The sequence below is a fragment of the Apodemus sylvaticus genome, chromosome 16 (genome assembly GCF_947179515.1).
Source record: "Apodemus sylvaticus chromosome 16, mApoSyl1.1, whole genome shotgun sequence".
Classification (NCBI taxonomy): domain Eukaryota; kingdom Metazoa; phylum Chordata; class Mammalia; order Rodentia; family Muridae; genus Apodemus; species Apodemus sylvaticus.
In genome coordinates this window covers 42410651-42432442 of record NC_067487.1, presented here as the reverse complement: position 1 = coordinate 42432442, position 21792 = coordinate 42410651, and the positions used below count along the sequence as shown (strand labels likewise).

The window sequence follows — 21792 nt, the reverse complement described above, 5'->3', positions numbered from 1 at the left end:
CAACTTATGCTTCCCTCCAGAGAAGTCCAAGTGAACCAACATAATCACCATGACAGTCTGCACAGAGTATACTCAATGAATCATCAAGCTATTGTTCCTGATTGCCCCATCCACAACCAGGTAGTGAGCCATTGAGGATAAGGGAGACTCACAGGAAAAGAGGTTCTTGTCAGTTCAGCCCTGGCTAAGCCTCATATCTGAACATTGAGTTCTATCAAAATGTTCAGTATTCTGGGAATGAAATTATTACAGATTTGCCTTAAAACTCCCTTTATTTTGTTGTGAGCTGACATCCACAGGCTAAGAGTAAAAGAACAAGTACAATTTTCTAAGAAAAACTCTGTAAGATAGTACTCAGAAGATTAGTCTTTTAAACCTGAAAGTTGCAATGCGAAGTTTTCACCATCTCTTCTATCTATAATCTCAGTATTTTGTGGCTGTCAAACTGACACACTTGCTTCCTTCTCTGACCTTTTGGAACTTTACACTATGCCAGACGTCTGAACATATCCAACTTTCTTTGCCGTAGATCAGTGGTTCTCAACCTTTCTTAGGCTGTAACCCTTTAATACAGTTCCTCATATTGTGGTGACCTCCTACCAAAAAATTATTTCATCACTACTTCATAAGTATACTTTTTCTACTGTTAGGAATGATAAAGGAAATATCTGTTATGTAGGCTATCTGCTATGTGACCCCTGAGAAAGGGTTCATCAACCACTAAGGGATTGAGATACACAGGTTGAAAGCCATTGCATTAGAATCCTATGGTGACAGTAATACGTGTGCATGTTCTTCACCCTCTGGAAGAAATAGTGAATGAACACATGCTTCTGATGGACCGCTTAGCCCCATGACTGACTGTACAGTATCACACTACTAGCCAGCACTAACTAGATGTGGGACTTTAAGCTATTTCTTAAACCATTTGTCCTTCTTTTCAGCATGTTAAATGCAAAAATTGATTTTAAAATCAAAAATTGATAATAAAAATTGATATTTACTACTCAAATGTAGCAGAGGATGACTTTGTCTGCCATCAGTGAGAGAAAAGGTCCTTGGTTCAGTGAAGGCTTGATACCCCAGTGTAAGAGAATGACAGGGTAGGGAGGTGGGAGTTATGTGGGTGGGTGGGGAATCCCCCTTATAGAAGCAAGGGGAGAGGGAATGGGATAGGGGTTTCCGACGGGAAACCAGGAAAGAGGATAACATTTGAAATGTAAATAAATAAAATAGCCAATTAAAAAAATAACCTAAGATGGCAAAACATGTAAAAGATCAGGAACATGCCCATCACATAGCAAACATTTAAAAATAAGTCTTCAGTAGGTACATAATTCAATGCAGAGTAGCCTACTACTGTGGCCTTAATAGCTCTTCTAGTTCAGTAAAGACATGTTTGGGGAAAAAAAAAGTATAACTGCATGTAAAGTGCTCAAAAGTTGATTTAAAGTATTGTTCAGAAGATGCCAACGTAGGCCTTAGTGTATGTCCCATTTCTTTTGGAAGTTATTCAAACAATCTGCTAATAGTTTTTCCTTCATTTCAGCAGGCAGCTCTCTGGAGACAATGCCTCAAGCATCAAAACTTGACATTGAAATATGAAGATCATAAGACTGATGTATGCTTTAATAAATGCCAGCAGTATATTTAAAAATAAAATCTAATTAGAAAATTCAGTGAACTCTACCCCATGTGCATGAGTGCTTGTTGGAGTATAGATGAAGAAGAGGGTCTATTTTTAGCACAATGAGTATTGCACTGAATCCATTGAAGAAGAATGGTAAACCTAACAGTGAAGAAAGACGTTAATGCCCTTCCAAGCCAGTCTCCAAAGTTCAGAACTGGTCTATTTTTAAACAATGGTGTGTGAGGAGATGTGTGTTGAAAATAGGTACAGATTATGTGTCCCAGGAGAATTTAAATCATCAGTATACTGCAACCTCACAGACCATGAAATGGACTGAGAGTGTCATCCCTGTCCTCTGACCTTTAATTTGTAGAATAGATTTTTTTTTAAAGCCAGAAAGAAAAATTCGAGTGAGTACTTAGTGTAATTTTGAATAACTTTTTAAGGTCTATACTTCAGTATTTAAAAATGCCTCCTAATTTTAATTTGTTAAAACTAACAAAATAGGTGAAATGCATTGCATCATAAAGTTATGCCTGATGCCCAAAGTTATCACATACTTATGTAACAGGCACAAGTAACAAAATGCCAAATTATCATGTACTCATGTCATAAGGTAAAGAAGATGTGTGTGATCTTTTGGGAGTTCTAATTCTAAACAACATTCATAAAGGATTTAAGTCTTTTCTCTCTTGGCCTGGAGTTTTTTGATGCTATTGTTTGAGATGGAAAACCACTTGTATTGATTTTATTTTTAATGTGTGCAAGATATTGACCAAGACATAACTGGAAAGACAAATAGAGAGAAGCATATTTCAGTCTCAAAGGAATATCTCTGTACTAGAAAAGACAAAAATAAAGTAAAAAAAAAAAGTGGAAGAATGAAAAGAACGAGAAGTTAAAAGCAAAAACCCATTAAGAGAAATCCAGAAGATGCAGGAAATCACCCATAGTTAATTGGTAGAACAAGGCCACAGAGACGAAAATAGCTGACAAAAGTTAAGTGTCTTCACGGAGATGGAGAGCACGTGGGGAAGGCCTCAGAGGAAAGGTTAGCTCTGAATGTGGAAGCCAATGTGGAATGTGACTATAACAAGGAGTAGAAGAGAAGGTCCAGGGAAAGAGAACATGGTAAAACGGAGAAGTCTATACTAAATCAGCCTTCTAAGTCAGTGTTTTCTTTGTTCAAGAAAGAAAGAAACAAATTGTTGAATAAAAAACCTTTTCTTTGACAATGATTTAAGACAAATTAAATATAAAGGTTTTTATTTTTAAACTAATTGTCTTTTTTTTTTCTGTTGAGGAAAGACACACCTTTCACCATAACTAAGATAGTGGTGAAGTTATTTGTTCATATGAGAAAAGATGTCTAAACGATAGAAGTAACACAAAAATGATGACAGTGACTGAAAATCAACTTTAAAAGTAACCCTGATTAGCCAGTGTTGCCATCAATATTTATTGACATTGAAGGAAACTAAGATTTGAGATGAATATATTTAAAAGTTATTCCCTTACTTTAATGTGTGTTGTGTGGTTGTGTGTGTGTGTGTGTGTGTGTGTGTGTGTGTGTGATTAGTTGTAGACCCAAGCTACAGTCTATATGGGGAAACCAGAAATCAAGTTGCAAGAGGTTTCCCTTTCCTTCCTTTATTTTGGTTGCCAGAGTTGGGTAGTAATTTGTGGATTAAATTTAGACAGGGGTTCTTGTTATCAAGTACTTGTGCTCACTAAGCCTTCTCACTGACCCTAGCAGAAACGTTTTCAGCAAGGTTCTCCACTGTTCCAAATGCAAATTGTTTGCTTTCCATGCTTTTAACTTAGAATAATATTGAGAATATTACACAAAACAAATGTGTATTTTTAAAACTTGCACCCCAAATATACATATGAACTATAAGCAGTCTTACTAAATCATGAAAGTAGTCACGGATTCTCATTTGTACTTAGCTCTGGAAGATTGTCTTAACACTTATGGAATAGATGATTGCCTGAGTGTCTCTTCTGTTGCCATGGAAAAATGCCTAAGAGAATCAATTTGAGTAAGGGTTTACTATGGCTTCCAGTTTCAGGGGATATAGTTCTGCTGTAAAGAAACAGCAGCAGACCAAGAATGTGCATTGTGGCAGGAGCAGGAGACTGGCTAGTGACACTGAATCTACACTCAGAAAGTAGAGAGAGAACTGGAAATGTTTCAGGATACAAAATGTCAAGGCCTGACCCCAGTAACCTATGTCCTGGAACAAGGCTCTACCACCTCATGATTATACAACTTTCTGAAATGGTGCCACAAGCTGGGGACCAAGTATTCAATTATGTAAACCTATGAGAAGCATGTCACATTCACAGCACTACAGTGATGAATGTCATTTAGAAGTAATAATGATGGTGATGGTGTTTACTGAGGGCAGTAGAGGTGGTTGTAATGATAGAGATGATAGTATGATAACACCATTGATTTTCCAGACATAGCTATAGGGAAAACAATATGTCAAGTGTTTGAAGAACATTGCTTTTAATATCATATCATCAAATAAAGCATATTATTGCCACTATAGGATGGCATGTCAGTATAGATGAATCTCTGTAGACGGTGAGATGAGGTGGAAAAATGACAGAGACCCATCAACACTTGCAAATATCTGAGCTTATCAATGTGCTGATCTAATGTATATATTGAAAGTCAGATGTCACAAAACTAATAGAAATGGAACACTTTTTCTTAGTTAGGTATTCTATTGCTGTGATGAAGCAGCAGGGCCAAAATGCAAACTGGAGAGGAAAGAGTTTATTAGCTTACACTTCTACATTGTAGTCCATCACCAAAGGAAGTCACAACAGGAACTCAAGCATAGCTGGGACCAGTAGGCAGGTGCTGTATTCCACAGCTGCCTGCAGCTATTATGAACTGGGTTGCTGGAACAGAAGCTGAGGGATAGATGGGGAAGGGGCGAAAAGAAAGAAGGGCCAGGACAATATTTTACTGATCGAGGGCGAAACCTTAATGGTGGTCAGACCTTTTAACAATTTGAGCAAGCCCTTCCCCCCAGACTCTGGGCTGACTTCCAGCAGAAGTTGTCTAGCTTCTCCTGGAGGTCCTTGTCTAAACTGCTCAGGGAGCTGGGTGGGTCACCTGCTTAATTCAGGAATTAAGACCTGGAGGAACAATGAGCTTAACCTTCACTCTGAGCTTCTCCACCCTAGGATAAAAATTCCTGCTGTACCTTACTTCCCTATTGTCCTAACATCAGATTCCTGCCTGAAGCCAGGGATTGTTCTTGGCTAATGTCAAGTTCCTACCATGTGGTATGACTCCCCATTATGGCTCTGTACAGGCAGGAACTCTGCAGAGGCCTTAGAGGGTGATGTGATAAGGCTGGAGATTTGAGCTGGTCTTCTGTATAAGTTGGATTCCCAAAGAAGTTGCTTCAGTGAATGTTCTGTCAAACTGAGTGCAAGCAGGCTAAGAGCAAACACAGTCTTCCTTCTTCCATCCTCCTTACACAGGTGCCCAGCAGAAGGTATGGCCCACATTAAAGGTTTACCTTAAAGAACTAAGAAGTTAGACCCCAGAAAACCAAATAACCCTATTAAAAATGGGGTACAGAGATAAACAAAAAATTTTCACCTGAAGAACTTCAGATGGCTGAGAAGCATCAAAAAAATTCTCGACTTCATTAGTCATTAGGGAAATGCAAATCAAAACAATCCTGAGATTTCACCTTACACCAGTCAGAATGGCTAAGATTAAAAATTCAGGAGACAGCAGGTGTTGGCGAGGATGTAGAGAAAGAGGAACATTTCTCCACTGCTGGTGGGGTTGCAAATTGGTACAATCACTCTGGAAATCAGTCTGGCGGTTCCTCAAAAAACTGGGCACATCACTTCTGGAGGACCCTGCTATACCACTCCTGGGCATATACCCAGAGGATTCCCCAGCATGTAATAAGGATACATGCTCTACTATGTTCATAGTAGCCCTATTTATAATAGCCAGAAGCTGGAAAGAACCCAGGTGTCCCTCAACAGAGGAATGGATACAAAAATGTGGTATATATACACAATGGAGTACTATTCGGCCATTAGAAACAATGAATTCATGAAATTCTTAGACAAATGGATGGAGCTGGAGAACATCATACTAAGTGAGGTAACCCAGTCTCCAAAGATCAATAATGGTATGCACTCACTAATAAGTGGATATTAGCCTAGAAAATTGGAATACCCCAAATCTTATCCACACATCAAATGAGGTACAAGAAGAACAGAGGAGTGGCCCCTGATTCTGGAAAGACTTAGTGCAGCAGTATAGGGCAAAACCAGAACAGGGAAGTGGGAAGGGGTGGATGGGAGAACAGGGAGAGGGAAGGGAGCTTGTGTGACTTTACGGGAGTGGGGGTCCAGAAAATGGGAAATCATTTGAAATATAAATAAAAAATATATAAAATAAAAAAGTATATATAAGCAAAAAAAAGGGGGGATCTGGATTAAAAATGTGTGTAGATCTGGGTCAAAAGCATATGTCATCCCTCCTCAAGATCTGGCTCAAAGGCATGTCTTCCTGCCTGAAGATTTGCTTCTCAGGTGTGCCCTCTATCTCTGGACTGTAGTTTATTCCAGATATAGGCAAGTTGACAACCAAGAATAGCCATCACACAGTATGACATGGAGCCTTTGAGATCCTTAGAGTGCTTAGAATTTTGAGAATTTAAAAATCAATTCCCCTACCCTATTAATGCACATGATTTTGTTTTTACCACATTTGTTTTAATAGTTATGAACCACTTTATAGTAAATTTTGAACTTTAGAAATTGAATAAGTGAAAAACCATACATGTTCACACTATTTAAATTAACTTGAGAGGAAATATGTTTTAAGCTAATTGTAAGTGAGAACACATTTGCGGGGCAGAAAACAACAGTACCAAAGAGGAATGTTTCATATTGTAATATGATTGTGTAATATTATATTTAGCAATACAAATTACTTCCACAGTTGTTTCCCTGAATAAAAAATATATCATAATTATTTAGGTTATAAATTATTAAAATGTAAAAGATAACATTTTTTTTAAGTAGAATTTCAATTATTTTCTAGAAATATATACACACGCATTCTCATTCTATACCACATCGGCATGAGCTACATAGCACACATACTCATAAGCTCTTACTTAAATTTACTTTTTCAAAGAAAATAAATTTTAAGTTACAGCAAACATCAATTTATCTGCAATTTATTTCTTAGCATTAAGCAAACTTAATTCCTTAAAGCAAAATGATGTAACTCTAGTGCTTAGTGATGAGACAAATGGACTAGATTCAGGAACAATATAAAAATAAAAATGATAAAATAAGTACCACAAATAATCAAAATCAGTCACTAGCTACTAGTTCCTGAATAATGATTTCAAATATACAAAATATCTCATGGTGATGATGCTTAACACCCGGAAAAATAGAATGAGGTGTATAAAAGGAATGAAGTGTAACATGGAAATACTTTATGGTTTTAAAATCATTCCAAAGTCATTATTTTTTATATCTTTGTCAGTGAAGAAAAAAATGATTCCTGCCTACAATCCCCTTGATCATGGCCAATTTTAAATTCAAATTAATTATAACAGTTCTCCATATTTATTGTAAATATTAAATAAGGTGATGCATACTGGTTTTAAAATTAAAATTTAAGTTACTCTACATGGGTAAGTTATGATTTCTGTTCTTTCAATTCTTTCTGGGTGGAGGTACCTTAAGTAGTTCAATTAAAAAAGATAAGAATTTATAGTTTGCATTAAAGATTCTACACTAGAACAGAAATTGGGTATTACTTTTTTGAAATATGTTTATAATATATATAAGTACATTGTACAAATCACAGCAGACAAAATTTGTTTAATAATCATTTTAAAAATCTTTTTTTTTTGCATTGTGATAATGAGGGAAGCCAGAAATGGAGAGAGTAGATACAGAAATTTATGTTATTTTAATGAAAGACCTAGTCAAACATTAGGTATTTCTACCACAATAACTATTTCCAAGACTGAAAATGAATCTTTTGCTAAAATTTTAAGCTTCCCATCTGTGTAATAGTCAAACCCATAGCGACAGAACAACAGAGGTAGCCAGCTTTGGCAAAGCAAACTAGAGATCTTGTTTAAATTGTCATAGACAGAGTTTTAATTACAATGAAAACATTTTCAGGTACAAGTAGTAAAGATAATTAAAGATTTAATTGATACTTGTAATCTTCATACTTTGAATGATTAAATTTATAAGTTTGGTGTTATGCGCATGCGTAGCCAGCATGGAATTCAACTTGCTTCCATAAAATGGCGCCCATCCTTCATCTCTAATGCTTGTCTTCTGGCTGCCTGTTCACATTGTCATGTACACCAGCAAGCGAGCGCTATCCCACCTTCTCCACATTGTGTGAACCAACACAGCCAACGCTATTAGCTACATGACCAGCCTTTCTCCCCAAACTGAAAACCCCACAAGGCCTCAAGGCACATTGACTTTTCCACGTATGTTCAGGTTCATTATCACTAGATTTCTGTAGCTGCCACATGCTAGGATCAGTGATACTGCAGTATTTTTGCAGACCTGCAGAAAAGGCAACTGCATTCTTCAATTTAAACATATCTAACTTCCTGTGTTTTATAGCCATCTATGACAAGATGTGAAAAACCAAATGGCTTAAATGATACAGACAGTTATGCATACTTCCAGAAGCCTGGAAGTCAAAACTGAAACATTGATAGGCTTCATCTTGGGCTGTGCTCCTATAAAGTTACCCAAATTTCACTTTGTTTGAACTCAATCACATTTAAATGTATTTTCTCTTAATGAATTTATAACTGCTAGTATATACATTTTGGAGGAACACAGCTAAGTCTATGACATTGAAAAACTCATAAATCCTAACTGATATAAATGATAAGTCTGTTTGACCCACAACTTGAAGACTGTTCATCTGGCCATTAATAGTACAGCTAGGTTTCAAGGCAGGTGTTACTGGAAAATTACTAGAGTCCACATTATTTAAAAGCAAATGCCATCTAGTTTTCCTCTCTACTCACTGAGTTTTAAGTATATAATATGATTAACACAGGATGGACCATTGGCTATGATAAAGAATGGCACTAGGAGACGTGCTGTTATTTGGGGGATTGACATAAATTATAGAACAGGGGAATCGAGCAGAAATGTGTAGTATGCCTGCAGCTGTGTTGAGGTAAACAGCTTTTATTTTCTTCTTTTCAGAAATAAAACTAAAGCTGGTTTGCTAATAAAAATGTATTTAACTGACTAGTCTCAATGCAATGGAAATCAAACAAAATTAAAATTGGAAAACTGTCACTGATGGTCACTCTTGTTCTAACTTTAACCCTTTTAACTCCAATAATTTAAATATTAAAGATAAGGGTCTCTTACCCTTGAAGTTTCTTTCATAGTATTTGACACTAAAATATTCACTGCATGCAGTAAAAGCTTTCTGGAAGGCAAGAAAGAATGTTCCAATTAGAGAAACAACCTGAAATCTTCCATCTGAGAGACATAGAATCAAGGGAAATATTTTAAATTTAAGTGAGATTAGGTTTTTAAATTGTTATTCAACGTCTAGATACACTTTTAAAGTATTTCTAAAGCAGTAATTTGTCCTTTTCTGAGGTGAGTTTCTTACATACTTAATTAAATATCTTGTAGTTTAGGAATCAAGCCATCAAATGCATGTTAGTTGCAATTCGAAACAGGGGAAAGTTTTCTTTCAAAGTAACTTCTAATTCGTTCTTTTATTTTAATGGAATGTAAATTATGCTCACTTTCAACTCTATTCTGTCAATAAAAGTGTTTTATTATATATTATCCCTTGACATTTGCAAAGCTATTTTTATTATTTATAATTAACTATGTTGAATACATGCATATATAACTTCCTCCTTCAACCAGATTTAGGCTTCCGGGTACTCACTTATTTTGGGAAGCATACTTGAGGATGTAAGTAGACTTTGAGTCATAGCCCCTAAAGGTTTAGATTCAGGTTCTGTAAATCTGGATTGGAGTCTTACAGTCTATGCTTTAGAAAACCTTAACATGACATAGAAATGCTTTGATTCTTTTTAATTTTTAATATTTATTATTTTAATATGCCTTCTCAAGTGCTTTTAGTAATAACCTCATGCATCTGACATCCTTAGAATTAAGCCACTTAAAATTAACTTTGATTAGCTATTTCAATATACTTAATTTTTTTTATTCTTGGAGTCTTAGAATCTAAATCTTATTTAACATAGATCAAACTGAACCATGATACAAATACTATGTCACCAACACAGAAAGTTAATAACAGAAAGCAATATGAGCCCTATAAAGTGCTTCAAGTTTCTTTGTTGTCAAGAAGGAAGGAATGAATTCAGGATAAGACAAAGAAAAATTGGGAGGCTTTCTGATATGACAGAATGACATACTCAAGTGGAAGAGAAAAGCATCAGAGGAGTCTGGGATATGTCTCTCCTTAAGAGCAAGTTTTAGGGAAGGGGGTGAACGTTTGCTGTTTTTCAGAGGACCCAGGTTCAGCTCCCAACACCAATTTGGCTGCCCTCAACTGTCTGTAACTACTACTCTAGAATTCTGAACCCCTTTTCTGGTTTCTGCAAGCTCTGCTCATGCATAGTTCACATGTACACATGTAGTGAAGGTGTTATAGACACAAGTTACTTTATAATACTTTTTACTGTCTAGTAGAAACAGAACGTGAATCATAAGTTTATTTAAAGTTTCCAGTAGTTTTATTAGTGATGAGAAGAAATAAGAATTTGTATCTACTTATTTAAATGTAGTTTCAGAATGCAGTGTATGTAAAATCATCATTAAAGTGAGAGTTTTTGTTTTTAATAGTCTCCAGTACTCAATCTGGAACACATTTTTTTTGTGTATTTGTGTTTATAACACATCTTGATTTGGATGCCAGATTTTCCTTAGAACCAACCTATATGTAAGCTTCATATACTTCACAGCTCAAAGAGTATATTGGCCTGTCCAAGATCATCCAGACATATTTTTTTCTAAATCTGACAAGCTTTGAAATTTTCACTTAAAAATTGATTAGAATTCAGCAAGCTAAAAGTCAGTTTTCAAGCATATTAGCCACACCTCATTTACTCAGGAACTCCATTTGTCTGGTGACCCCCACAGGTCGGCAACAAAGCTCTAAGGATGACAGAATATTTCTCTAAAAATTGGCTTCATTTCTTGAATTTCATATGATTTTTGTTGAATCATCTTTCTGAGACCTATCTGGCTCATCTCTATGATTCTACTACTAATGTGATTGTTTATTGGGTTTTTAATTATAAGTAAATGAGAAAATATAGGATACTCAATAAGCCATGAACCAGTGGTACTTACACACATTGTGGTAGCAGTCCCCTGGGGAAAGTACTGAAAGTTACCATATAGACCCTTAGGAACTTCCACAGTGTCCTACTTAGTGTTGCTATTGCTGTGATGAAACACCGTGGGTGAAGCAACTTGTGGAGGAAAGGGTTTATTTGACACACACTTCCATATCACTGTTACTGAAGGAAGTCTGGATAGGAACTCAAGCAGGACAACCACCTAGAGGCAGAAACAGATACAGAGGCCATGGAGGAGAGCTGCCTTGTTCCTCATGCCTTCTCAAACTGCTTTATTACGGACCACTAGGCCAGGAGTGTCCATATCCACTATGGGGTCGGCCCTACTACATTGAGCCCTACTATTAAAAATGCTCTATATGCTTGTCTGACTGCAGCCCAATCTTAAGGAGGCATTTTCTCAATTGAGGTTCCCTCCTTTCACATGAGTATCGTTTCAAATAATTATTTGTTCTAGCTAGCACATATAGAAGACATACAATCCTGGTATTTTATATATAGGCTGTAAGCATAGATAGGGCATATTTTGAAGCTATTCTATCTTACATCTCAGCCATATGTCCTTTGTTAACTGATATTTCTCCTGGCCACCTGTTCATGGTCCATCACCTTTTATGAGGGCCTCCTCCTCATTTCCTTTCTCCTCTCTCAGTCTCTTCTTAGACCCCTTCACTGGATCTTCAAGTTCTTCCTTTCTCTCACTACTAGCCAATTACAGGTGCTGGCCTTTTATTAACCAATTAACTTTAAATTGGGAAGCAGTGTTTATAGCATCACTTGGAGTATGGGAGGATGTCCTTGCCTCAGTTAGGTCTTGGGGGCCAGTTTTTAGCATTTGAATATGTAGCAGGACCAGACCAACCACCCAAAAGAATTCCTGTCAAGGTGACATGAAAGTGGCCAGCCCATACAGAATGGTTATGATTGTATTTAACCTCAGCAAGCTCAGGGCAGTCACTTGTAGCCTGTTTCCTCACAATCCAGATGTTTTAATATTTAATTAAAATCTAATCATATCATCTCTTCCCTCCATCTAAATTGCCCTGCCCTATCTTGATGCTCTCCACAACAAATTTCAAGGTGGCTTCTTCGTTAGTCATTGTTGTTGAATAGACATATAAATGAATCAACATATGAATGTATATGTTGAGTCATTTACAAGATATGAATACAACCTGCTACATCTGTCTGTTCAGGGTTTCCTGCATATAGGTTTCAAGGGCTGCATTATTTGAATGTCTACATTCTGTAGATAGTCAGCCATGGCTACCTACATGATGACTCCAAGAACAAAGTTTTTAAAGTCATGTGAGAGCACATGACTACACCAGTTAATTTTTAAAAGAAGTAAGTTCTTGAAGACCAGTGTGCTTACCAAAATCATTCTGAATTGCTTACTTGTGGCTCATGACATTTCTTTTTTACTGCTCTGAACTGTTATGCCAATTTTGTGATGGAAAAAATGAAAAGGAAATACTTTCTGTTTGGCCAACATATAAACAGACATATAAGATAGAATTAATACATTCTATCTTATGAGATAGAATGAATATCTACTAAGAAATAAACATTTTTCTTAGTTTTCAAAAAAGTTTTGATTAAATATATTAAAGCAGCTTTTGACCAAGACACACTCTGAATATCATATAATAAAAATACAAATAATGTTTTATGAATATATTATTAAATATAAAGTATACATTTTAAATACCACAATAATAAATGAATCATTGTTAAATAATTTATCAAGAAGTATGTGTATTACATAAAATGTGTTATTTAAAGTAGTTAAAAATTAAAAGTCTAAAACAGCCATTTAAGAACTAAAATAATGATAGTGTCAAATGTGTAAAATTGTAATAACTTATGACAATAGTAATTTTAGTTTTCTATAATCTTCAAACAATTGCAAAATCTAAAGGTTGGTATTTTGTGTATGTCCATGTTTTGTGACTGATCCAGGAAACATAGTGAGGCTGAATAAACTTGGTTGATTTCTCTGATTCTTCTTTCTGTGTGAACTGGGTCATAATATTCCTCCCTTTAAGTCTGTACTCGCTTTCATATGTGGGTATATAAAAACAACTTTACATTTATTCTTAAGTTATTTTCTTCTAACAAAAGAAGTCAAAGTTAAAGAAGGATTTACTTATCCTCTGCTTCTGCATCCTTAACTTGCACTCAGGTTAAATTGTACTTTCTTTTTGGGGATTAAAACAAAACAAAGTAGAAAACAGAAAACAAACATACAGACAAACAACAAAAGTAAAAACCAGTCATACCTACTGTTGTAAATTAGCTGAGATAGTTTTTAAGGAAAGAAATAAAAAGAAGTCACTCACAAGCCAGGAAGGTTCTTTACTTATTCACAGTGGACCTTACAGAACAAGACATGACTACATCCTATTTCCACTTTCACTATCAGCAACAAAGCCAGCCGTCTCCCTCTCTTTCTTATACATCTTCTCTTACAGTTCAGAGACCTCAAATACAGTGCTCTGTAATTTAAATAGAAGAGGTTAATTGTAAAAACTTGTAAGATATCAAATGCAAATTGTGTTTTTTAAAACCATGGCCAATTGGACGCATCACATGCAGCCATTTACAGAAGCATTTGCTTGCAGGTTTTAGCAAGCATTGTTCTCAGAGAAATAGAAGTCAAATGAGTAGCCATTGCAATGCCTTCTATGTAAACAGATGACCTTGAAAGACTTTCAAAATGCCTACAATTTAAGAGAATCCATGTCTGGTTGATATTTAACCTCAGAGCTTGTTATGGATGATACTGATAAAAATGGCTGTTCAGAATCTATCAAAAACCTTAAGATATTAAAATCCCAAAGCAGTAATCCAGGCTGTCTGGTGCCTAAACCATGTACCGGGGTCATGAGCCTACGATCCTTATGATGTATTTGAAGGTTGGCTAAAAGATGCTTTTCTTAGTTTTAAATGAATTAATTATTTAAAGAAAATGTGCTTAAGTACTGTGACAAAATATTCTATTTATACTCATACAGAGAGTAGTTGCCTCTTGGGTCTTCTTTCCAGGATAGTATTCCATTTGGAGAAATGCACAGAGACTGTGAGACAGTACCTTCACGCATCACCCTACTCTTCTTTTCAATATCATTAGTTAATATGGCCACTAGTTAATTATGCCACTAGGCCTTTGAGACAGCCTAAATATCATGCATATTTCAGTGTTTCCTTAAACCTAGCTCCTGTTCCGTGATCTCATGCAGAACACCGCACCTCACTGAGTCACCCTTTCTTACAGACTTCTGAGCTCAGAGAGTCTTCTGACAGTTTTGTTTATGAGACAGACTGTCAAATACTGTAAGGATGGGCTTACTATTACAGATATTTGGGGAAAATGGTAGGAAATAAACACCTTGTATCGCACTATATGAAGGATATGTACTATCCAAACTATAGTATTTGAATATAGTATTTGAAATATATATATTTCAGGCAGTTCAATTAAAAAATCATTAAATTAATTTCTATATTATTACTTTGAATTATACTAACTGGAGTATACCTAGTTTTAAGAACACAATATTTAGGATCCACCAAGGGGTAAAGAGGATGATTTTCCTCCTCAAGGATATCCTGTAAGTTCAAAACAGCACTGTCTCTAATAGTGGGAAGGAAAAATAAATGAAAAATCCAGCTGTAATCAGAAGCTGAACAAAATAACAAAGATATGAGAATGATATTAAATGTGATATTTGGTCAACATTAGCCAAACCCAATCTGTGGCAACTTTATTTCTGCTAGTACTGAAGAGGATAGTACTGGAGTCTAAGGTATGAATCTGTGACATTGTTCAGTTTCTAGTGAACACGGCTTAATCACGTGTCCATATTAATGAAAAAGGGAAGAAAAGAAAGAAGGAAAGAAATAAGGATGGAAGGAAGGAGGGAAAGAAAGAGGAAAGACTGAAAGGCCATGGGAATGATAAAGGGAAAAGGTTCTAGGTAAGGTAAGAAAACTTGTTTTCTTCTTCTTAGGAGACAGGTAGCACTTTGAGAATGGATGCTTGTATCAAACAAATAGTGTGGGAAACAAGTATCATGCACAGGTAAAAGATGTCTGTTTCTGAGTTGTAAATACTCCTGTAAATATAACACAGGAAAGTAACAGATGAAATGGAGTTAAAAGACAACAGGTCTATGACATTAAAATGATAGGGTGACCTTGTGCAGAACTAAGGATTTTTTTGTGTAAAATGACAGAATAACATTATATGGGAAACTTAACATGAGATTATTCCAAAAGTAAAGACCCCAAATGGCATGCTTTGTGTTATCAGCTGGGACTATTTTAAATTGAACTGAGGTTTTTAATTTGTGCACAAAATATATTAATTATAGGTGTTCATAGGATGTTTAATACCTGTGTCTAATGTGGAATCTTCAAATCAATGTAAATGTATTAAGTTTCTTCAAACTTTTGTCTTTTGTGGCACAAATATTCAAAATTAATCTCAGAAACGGAGGGGGTGGAGGTGGTGGTTGTTGCTATTGTTGTTGTTGCTGCTGCTGTTTTTGTTGCTGCTGCTGTTGCTGTTGCTGCTGTTGCTGCTGCTGCTGTTGTTGCTGCTACTGCTGTTGCTGCTATTGTTGTTGCTGCTGCTGTTCCTGTTGCTGTTGTTGTTGCTGCCGTTGTTGCTGTAGTTATTGTCATCGTCTGGTACAATAAGCAAACTAGAATTTCTTCATGACATATAACTCAGTTCCCTGAGCTCATTCCCTTCTTATCGCTCCTTCTCTCTCAGTTTCTACGGTATCAAATGTTTCACATTCCACATCTGAGGAAACTCACATGTCATGGTTCTTTCTGTCCTTAGTTTACCTTCATCCTAATGATCTTCTATAACATTCGTTCTCACAAAGGACAGGATTTCATCCTCTTTTATGACTGAGTAATGCCCTGTTGTGTGTATCTATCAAACTGTCTTTATTCGATGCCTAGAAATTTTGACCTATGCCAAGATGATATCAGGTAATTTTGTGATATAATACTATGGAATCTTGTCTTATAGATATCACTTTCAAATGCTCTAATCTAGTTAATAACCTTCTGTCATTGTGCTTCCCTTTCACCTCTCTTTTTGAGAGGTGACTTTAGTTCTTATGCTTCTTAAGATTAGAAATTTAACACAACCCTAGTGTTGTGATAATCTTTCGTGAGAGGACACTTGATGCTAGCTTATATGAAGGCATTACCAAGAAATGTCATAATGATAACATTGCATCACCATTGCTTACACCAACATATGTAATAACACAATTTCCTAAATACTCATTTTAGCCCAGGGAAACACAAATATGTCTAATCTGAGCTAAAATCTGCAAAATGAAGCTAAACATGTAGATTGTCTGGCAATGAGACAGGAAAAGGAGATATCCTCTTTCTAATTCAGGCTCCTGTGTGTGATTTGGAAATGGGGTTTGTTCTAACTAAGAAGAAATCAGATTTCATCTATAATCTTTCATTGATTGCCTTTGGTAACATCTGTTCTGTTTCCTTAGTTCCAATGTGAATGATGTTTTTTTAAAAAAATGTAAACTGAGTACATCTGTCTTCTCCTCCTTTCATAATTCCAGCTGGTGGGGGTACCAGATAGGTTGTTCAGCATCATGAAACAAAGGACAAGTAACACTGCACCTAGTCCTTATGGGACATTGCATTTTTCGTTGAAAAACATAAAAGCAAGATTAGGATTCCACATTTAGGCTGTAATTTCAAATGCAAAATAATATATAGCCAAGGGTAATAAAATTGAATTATTTAATTAACATTATTGGATTCTAATTGTATTTCTTTTCTACGCTAAGTGTCTATTTAGACAAAACTCATTACATTGGTGACATGTGGGTTACAATTTATATATCATTTGACAAAAATACATTAGCCATTGTTTTGTACATACATGTTTTTAAATGCTGAACTTACACTTTTCTCCCAGCTTTGACTGATATCTCCCCTTCCTGTATTCTTACTCTTGCCACCTTTAGGAAATTGTCAACTTCAACTGCCGGAAACTAGTGGCTACCATGCCTCTTTTTGCCAACGCGGATCCCAATTTCGTCACAGCCATGCTGAGCAAATTGAGATTTGAGGTGTTCCAGCCTGGAGACTATATCATTCGAGAAGGAGCTGTGGGGAAGAAAATGTATTTCATCCAGCACGGGGTTGCTGGCGTCATCACCAAGTCCAGTAAAGAAATGAAGTTGACAGATGGCTCTTACTTCGGAGGTTAGTAAATGTGCACGGTGGAAGGTCTCTGAACACACAAATCTAAAGTCTCTGAAAAGTCTCTCTGATGGTCTTCGGAGGCATCGTAAGTTTGGTGATGTCGGAGAGGAGCTTTTATTTCAGTTCTGGCAGAAGCACTTGGAACGTATCTATATTCGAAGGTGCCCAGTTCCAGACAGGTGTATGTATGAGTATACTGATGAGAAGAGAGTTGCAACCAGCCTATGTGGAACCAGATAACACTGGCTGAAAACATATAGAAACAATACATTTTTTTTTCTTATTCACACATCCCTACAGTGTTGGATGACTTTTTCTCTAGCAGTTACAAGGGTTTCCTATATTGCTCTAAGAAGATTTTGAGGTTTTGTTATTTTTGTTTGTTCCTTTGTTTTAATATACTATACATGAGAAGTAACTTTCTTCTTTGACTTTTTTATTTTTTATTTTAATTTATTTACATTTCAAGTGTTATCCCCTTACCTGGTTTCCCCCTCTCCCAGAATCCTTCTGTCTTATGCCCCCTTGCTTTGCTTCTATGAGGGTGGTCCTCCACCCACCCATCTGCCCATCTACCCCCACCTCCCTTCTTTCACTTTTTAATGATTTATAAGTGTAGTGAATGAAGCAGGAAAGTCTTGATGTCTGTCTTTAGATTTATTGTTAAAAGTTACCATCATCATTGTTGCTCACATATAAATGACAAATTTCAAGGTATTGCCTGCAGCACTAAGCAAAAGAGAGACATCCGTACCGTGCTCGGGCAGCAGCTTACTTTGCTGAAAAGCCTGAGTATTTGGTTTATTTATAACATGGCTATTGTAAAGTTCGTGCTGGTGAATGTGCTCAGCAGTGTATGTGATTATAAAATGACTGGGTGATACATATGGTGAAAAAAAAAAGTTGAGAATTTTAAAGTGCACTATAATTAAGACTGGATTTGTGCGGCCAGCAAGATGGCATAGCGGGTAAAGGCACTTGCTGCCGAGATGGGTGATCTGAGTGGGATCCCTAAAATGCACAGGGTGGAAGAGGAGAACTGCCTCCAATATGCTGTCCCCTGGGCACCACATGTGCACCTTTGCACAATCCCCTTCAAATGAGTATAAACAAATGAGTGAAGTAAATGACTGTAGAAAAGTGTGTGTGTTAAGTTGACAAGCATTGTCATTACATCTGTATCAAGTGTCATGAACAAGGTTTCTTCAAAGACCATGTCAGGATGGGTTCAATCTCTGGTGAATTCAGCATACCAATGAAGGTTACCGTGATGAGACGCAAGATCATGCCTAATATAAAAATAATTTTTCCTATTGAATGACCTAGTGATATGGCATCTTTGTCCATGGGTGAGACCCAGCTAAAATTTTTGGCATTGTGATTTGTTTGGCCTTCTAGATCACATTGGATATTAGCTTTTGATGATCTTTTAAAGAAGTAAATTCAACTTAATCCAAATCTTCCCAATTCTTACCTTCTCCTTTGTTTGTATTTCCTCCATAATGCCATGTTATACTCAATCGACAAGGTTTTCTTGTGAGCTCTACATAAAGCTCCTTAGACTTTTATGTCTTAAACTTCATGATCTGAGCATTCTTGACATCCTGTGCTAGATCCTCTTGAAACTCACTTGTTAGCAAATTAGGTTGTAGTGATGTGTTTTGTGAGGAAGAGCCTGATATTTAATAAAGCACCACTATCCTCTGTGTATATAATGTTCATGGAGCACTAGCTGTACAAATTACTGTTGGTGTTTGACACAACTGGGTTATTCTACATAGAACTTTACTCTTGCCCATTCCTTATTTATTAACTTTTTATATCTGCATATGAAATATAACCTAATTATTTTAGCGCCACACAGTCCAGAGGTTCCTTTGCATGGCACCACTGTGCGCTTTGAGGTGGGGTTTTATTGGCCCATTCTTTACTCAGATTGTTCTGGATTTTCTGTTCAGTGTGCAAAAGGCTCTTGGTGAATATGTTTCTGTTACTTTAGAGCTCTCCATATGCCCATGGAATCCTTTATTTGTTTGTTGGATGCTAGTGTATTAAATCAACATTTTGTCACTAAGAATGTCTATGCAACTTTTCTAGCATTGCATCCAACATTTCCTAGCTAAATAAAGCACTGTTGCACACATCTACTTGTGGATGGACACACACACACACACACATGCATGTATGTGCACAAAGACAACACTATTCTGTAAATGAACATGTTTGTTTCTCTAACCACCTGCATCTGTATAAAGCTAAAATGAGTTTCTACTGATGTTTTAAAAATATAATCCATTACCATGTGGAACAGTCTAGTTCAATCCCTATTGTATTTGTAGCTCTTCATTTAATAGCCAAAATACCATGTCCCTTGTAAATTTGTGTTCAATTTAGGTACACAGACATAATTACATTTATAAGCTAGAGTACAGCTGTCTGCATATACTTTGCCTTCATTCTTACAGACTCCATGGACTTCCAAAGGTACCAAGTTTGGCATCTATTTCTCCAGCCCTCTCAGAGAAACTGTGCCACACAATTGTAATATACCTAACAGTATTTTGTCACACTCTACATATCACCCAGCATCTTAGGGTTTCTATTGCTGGGGTGAAACACCATGATCAAAAGGCAAGGTGGGGAGCAAAGGCTTTATTTGACTTACACTTCCACGGGAACTCAAACAGTGCAGGGACCCGGAAGCAGGAGCTGATGCAAAGGCCATGAAGGGGTGTTATAGACTGGCTTGCTCTACATGGCTTGTTCAGACTCTTTTCTTGTAGAACCCAGGACCAACAGCCCAGGGACATCACTAGGCACAAAGTAATCATTAATTAAGAAAAAGCCCTACAGGCTTCCCCACAGCTCTATCTTATAGAGGACTTTTTTTTCAATCAAAAGACTTTCACATGACTGTAGTTTGAGTCAAGTTGACATAAATCTAATTAGAATTCCTAGTAGTGCTCTGACCTCATAAATTGCTTCTCAGTTTGCATATAATAAAACTTCCTCTTTGTTAAAGAATTCCATATGTTTTAAGGATGATCATTGTCCTGTATTCACCCTAATTTTAATATCAAGTCTCACTACTCTTGAAAATGAAAGAAAAACAAAATACAAAAACAAAAACAGAGTCTATAGCAATCACTGTTATGCTTAATTTGAGCCTCCAATTTCATTGTAAAATGCAATTATGAAGAAAATTGTGGGTTTGACATTCTCTTTTAAGGAAATGACCGGGATACAGCCTCATGTTAGCTATAGGAACTATGTTACTTAGTCTTTGGGTTTTGCTTCTTGGCAATCTTATTTTCTGCATGAAGAGAAGTTTTTTTTTCCTGCATTTCCAATTGATATACATGAAAATTCCTTTTTACTATCGTTTTACTAATAGACATTACCAGCATTTGGTTGAATTAAAAAGGTGTAAGGAATATTATTATCATGATTCTTATTTGGAAAGAAAAATCTACATTTTTTGACATTAAACGTAATACTAGTTGAAAGGTATTTTGAAAAAACATTTAGGTATATTGATTATATTGAGTGTAGTCTCCATAATTAATTTAAATAGTAGAATATCTATCTTGCCCACTTTTTTTCTGTGTGATTTAGAATAAATATGTTTATTTATTTTTGTTTTATTGTTATGAGTTTTTAAATCCTAAATAAAATAGAGGTTATTTTCCTTTCATTCATTTACTTGTTTGAGGTGGTTATATTTACTGTGATTATAGTTTCATGATTAATTAATTTTATAAGATTCTACTCTTCTCTTTTTCTATCCCTTAATGTATTGCCTGGGTTTTTGAATTGAGGTAATTCACACTACAAAATGGATTTATAAGTTTCTCTCTCAGTTCCTATTTTCTGAAAAATTATTTTGTAGAATTGATCTCATGGCTTCCTTAACCATGTTATCGAATTCTCTAATGAAAACCTTGAAAGGGAGGATTCATTTTTGCAAGGTTATTACATATTTATTCAATTTCTTTATATCACAGATACAATGTTTATTCAGCTTACCCATTCTTTACTGTGTAAATTTGGTTAGTGTGATTCATCTACAACCTTATTCAATGTTCTCATCAGTAAAAGTTCTGAGTAAATGAGCAGGGAGCAGGTGCTTAATGTCTATTGGGCAAACTTTTAGGCAATAGAGATCCTGGGATGAGTAAAGGAGATCGAATATCCTGCAATTATCTAATTTTTAACTTGCGATTGCTGAAAGAAAGTCAGAAATTACTAAAGCTGCAAGCTGTTTTATTAGAAAACGAAGGGAAATGCTTTAGGAAACTTAAAACAGGGAATACAGGAAATGTCTTTTACCCCTACAGCCGTGGAAGGAATTAGAATGTAGGCAAATGGGATTCATGGAAGTTCGAGGCTTCTGGGTGAGTAGTAATGGGAAACACAGAATTTGGGCCTGTGGTGTTTGCTTTCACTGTTCAGATCAGCTTGATGATGAGGTCATCAATG

The 21792-nt window shown here is 36.0% G+C and overlaps 1 protein-coding gene across 1 annotated transcript in view; it reads left to right on the top strand.

Annotated features, from left to right (window-relative positions):
* The window catches only part of Hcn1 (hyperpolarization activated cyclic nucleotide gated potassium channel 1), a 383720-nt gene that overhangs the window by 307981 nt on the left and 53947 nt on the right, over positions 1–21792 (top strand). The window contains exon 6 of the mRNA XM_052159963.1: positions 17073–17313. Coding sequence (XP_052015923.1) covers positions 17073–17313 — 241 coding nt within the window. The remainder of the gene's footprint in view (positions 1–17072; positions 17314–21792) is intronic.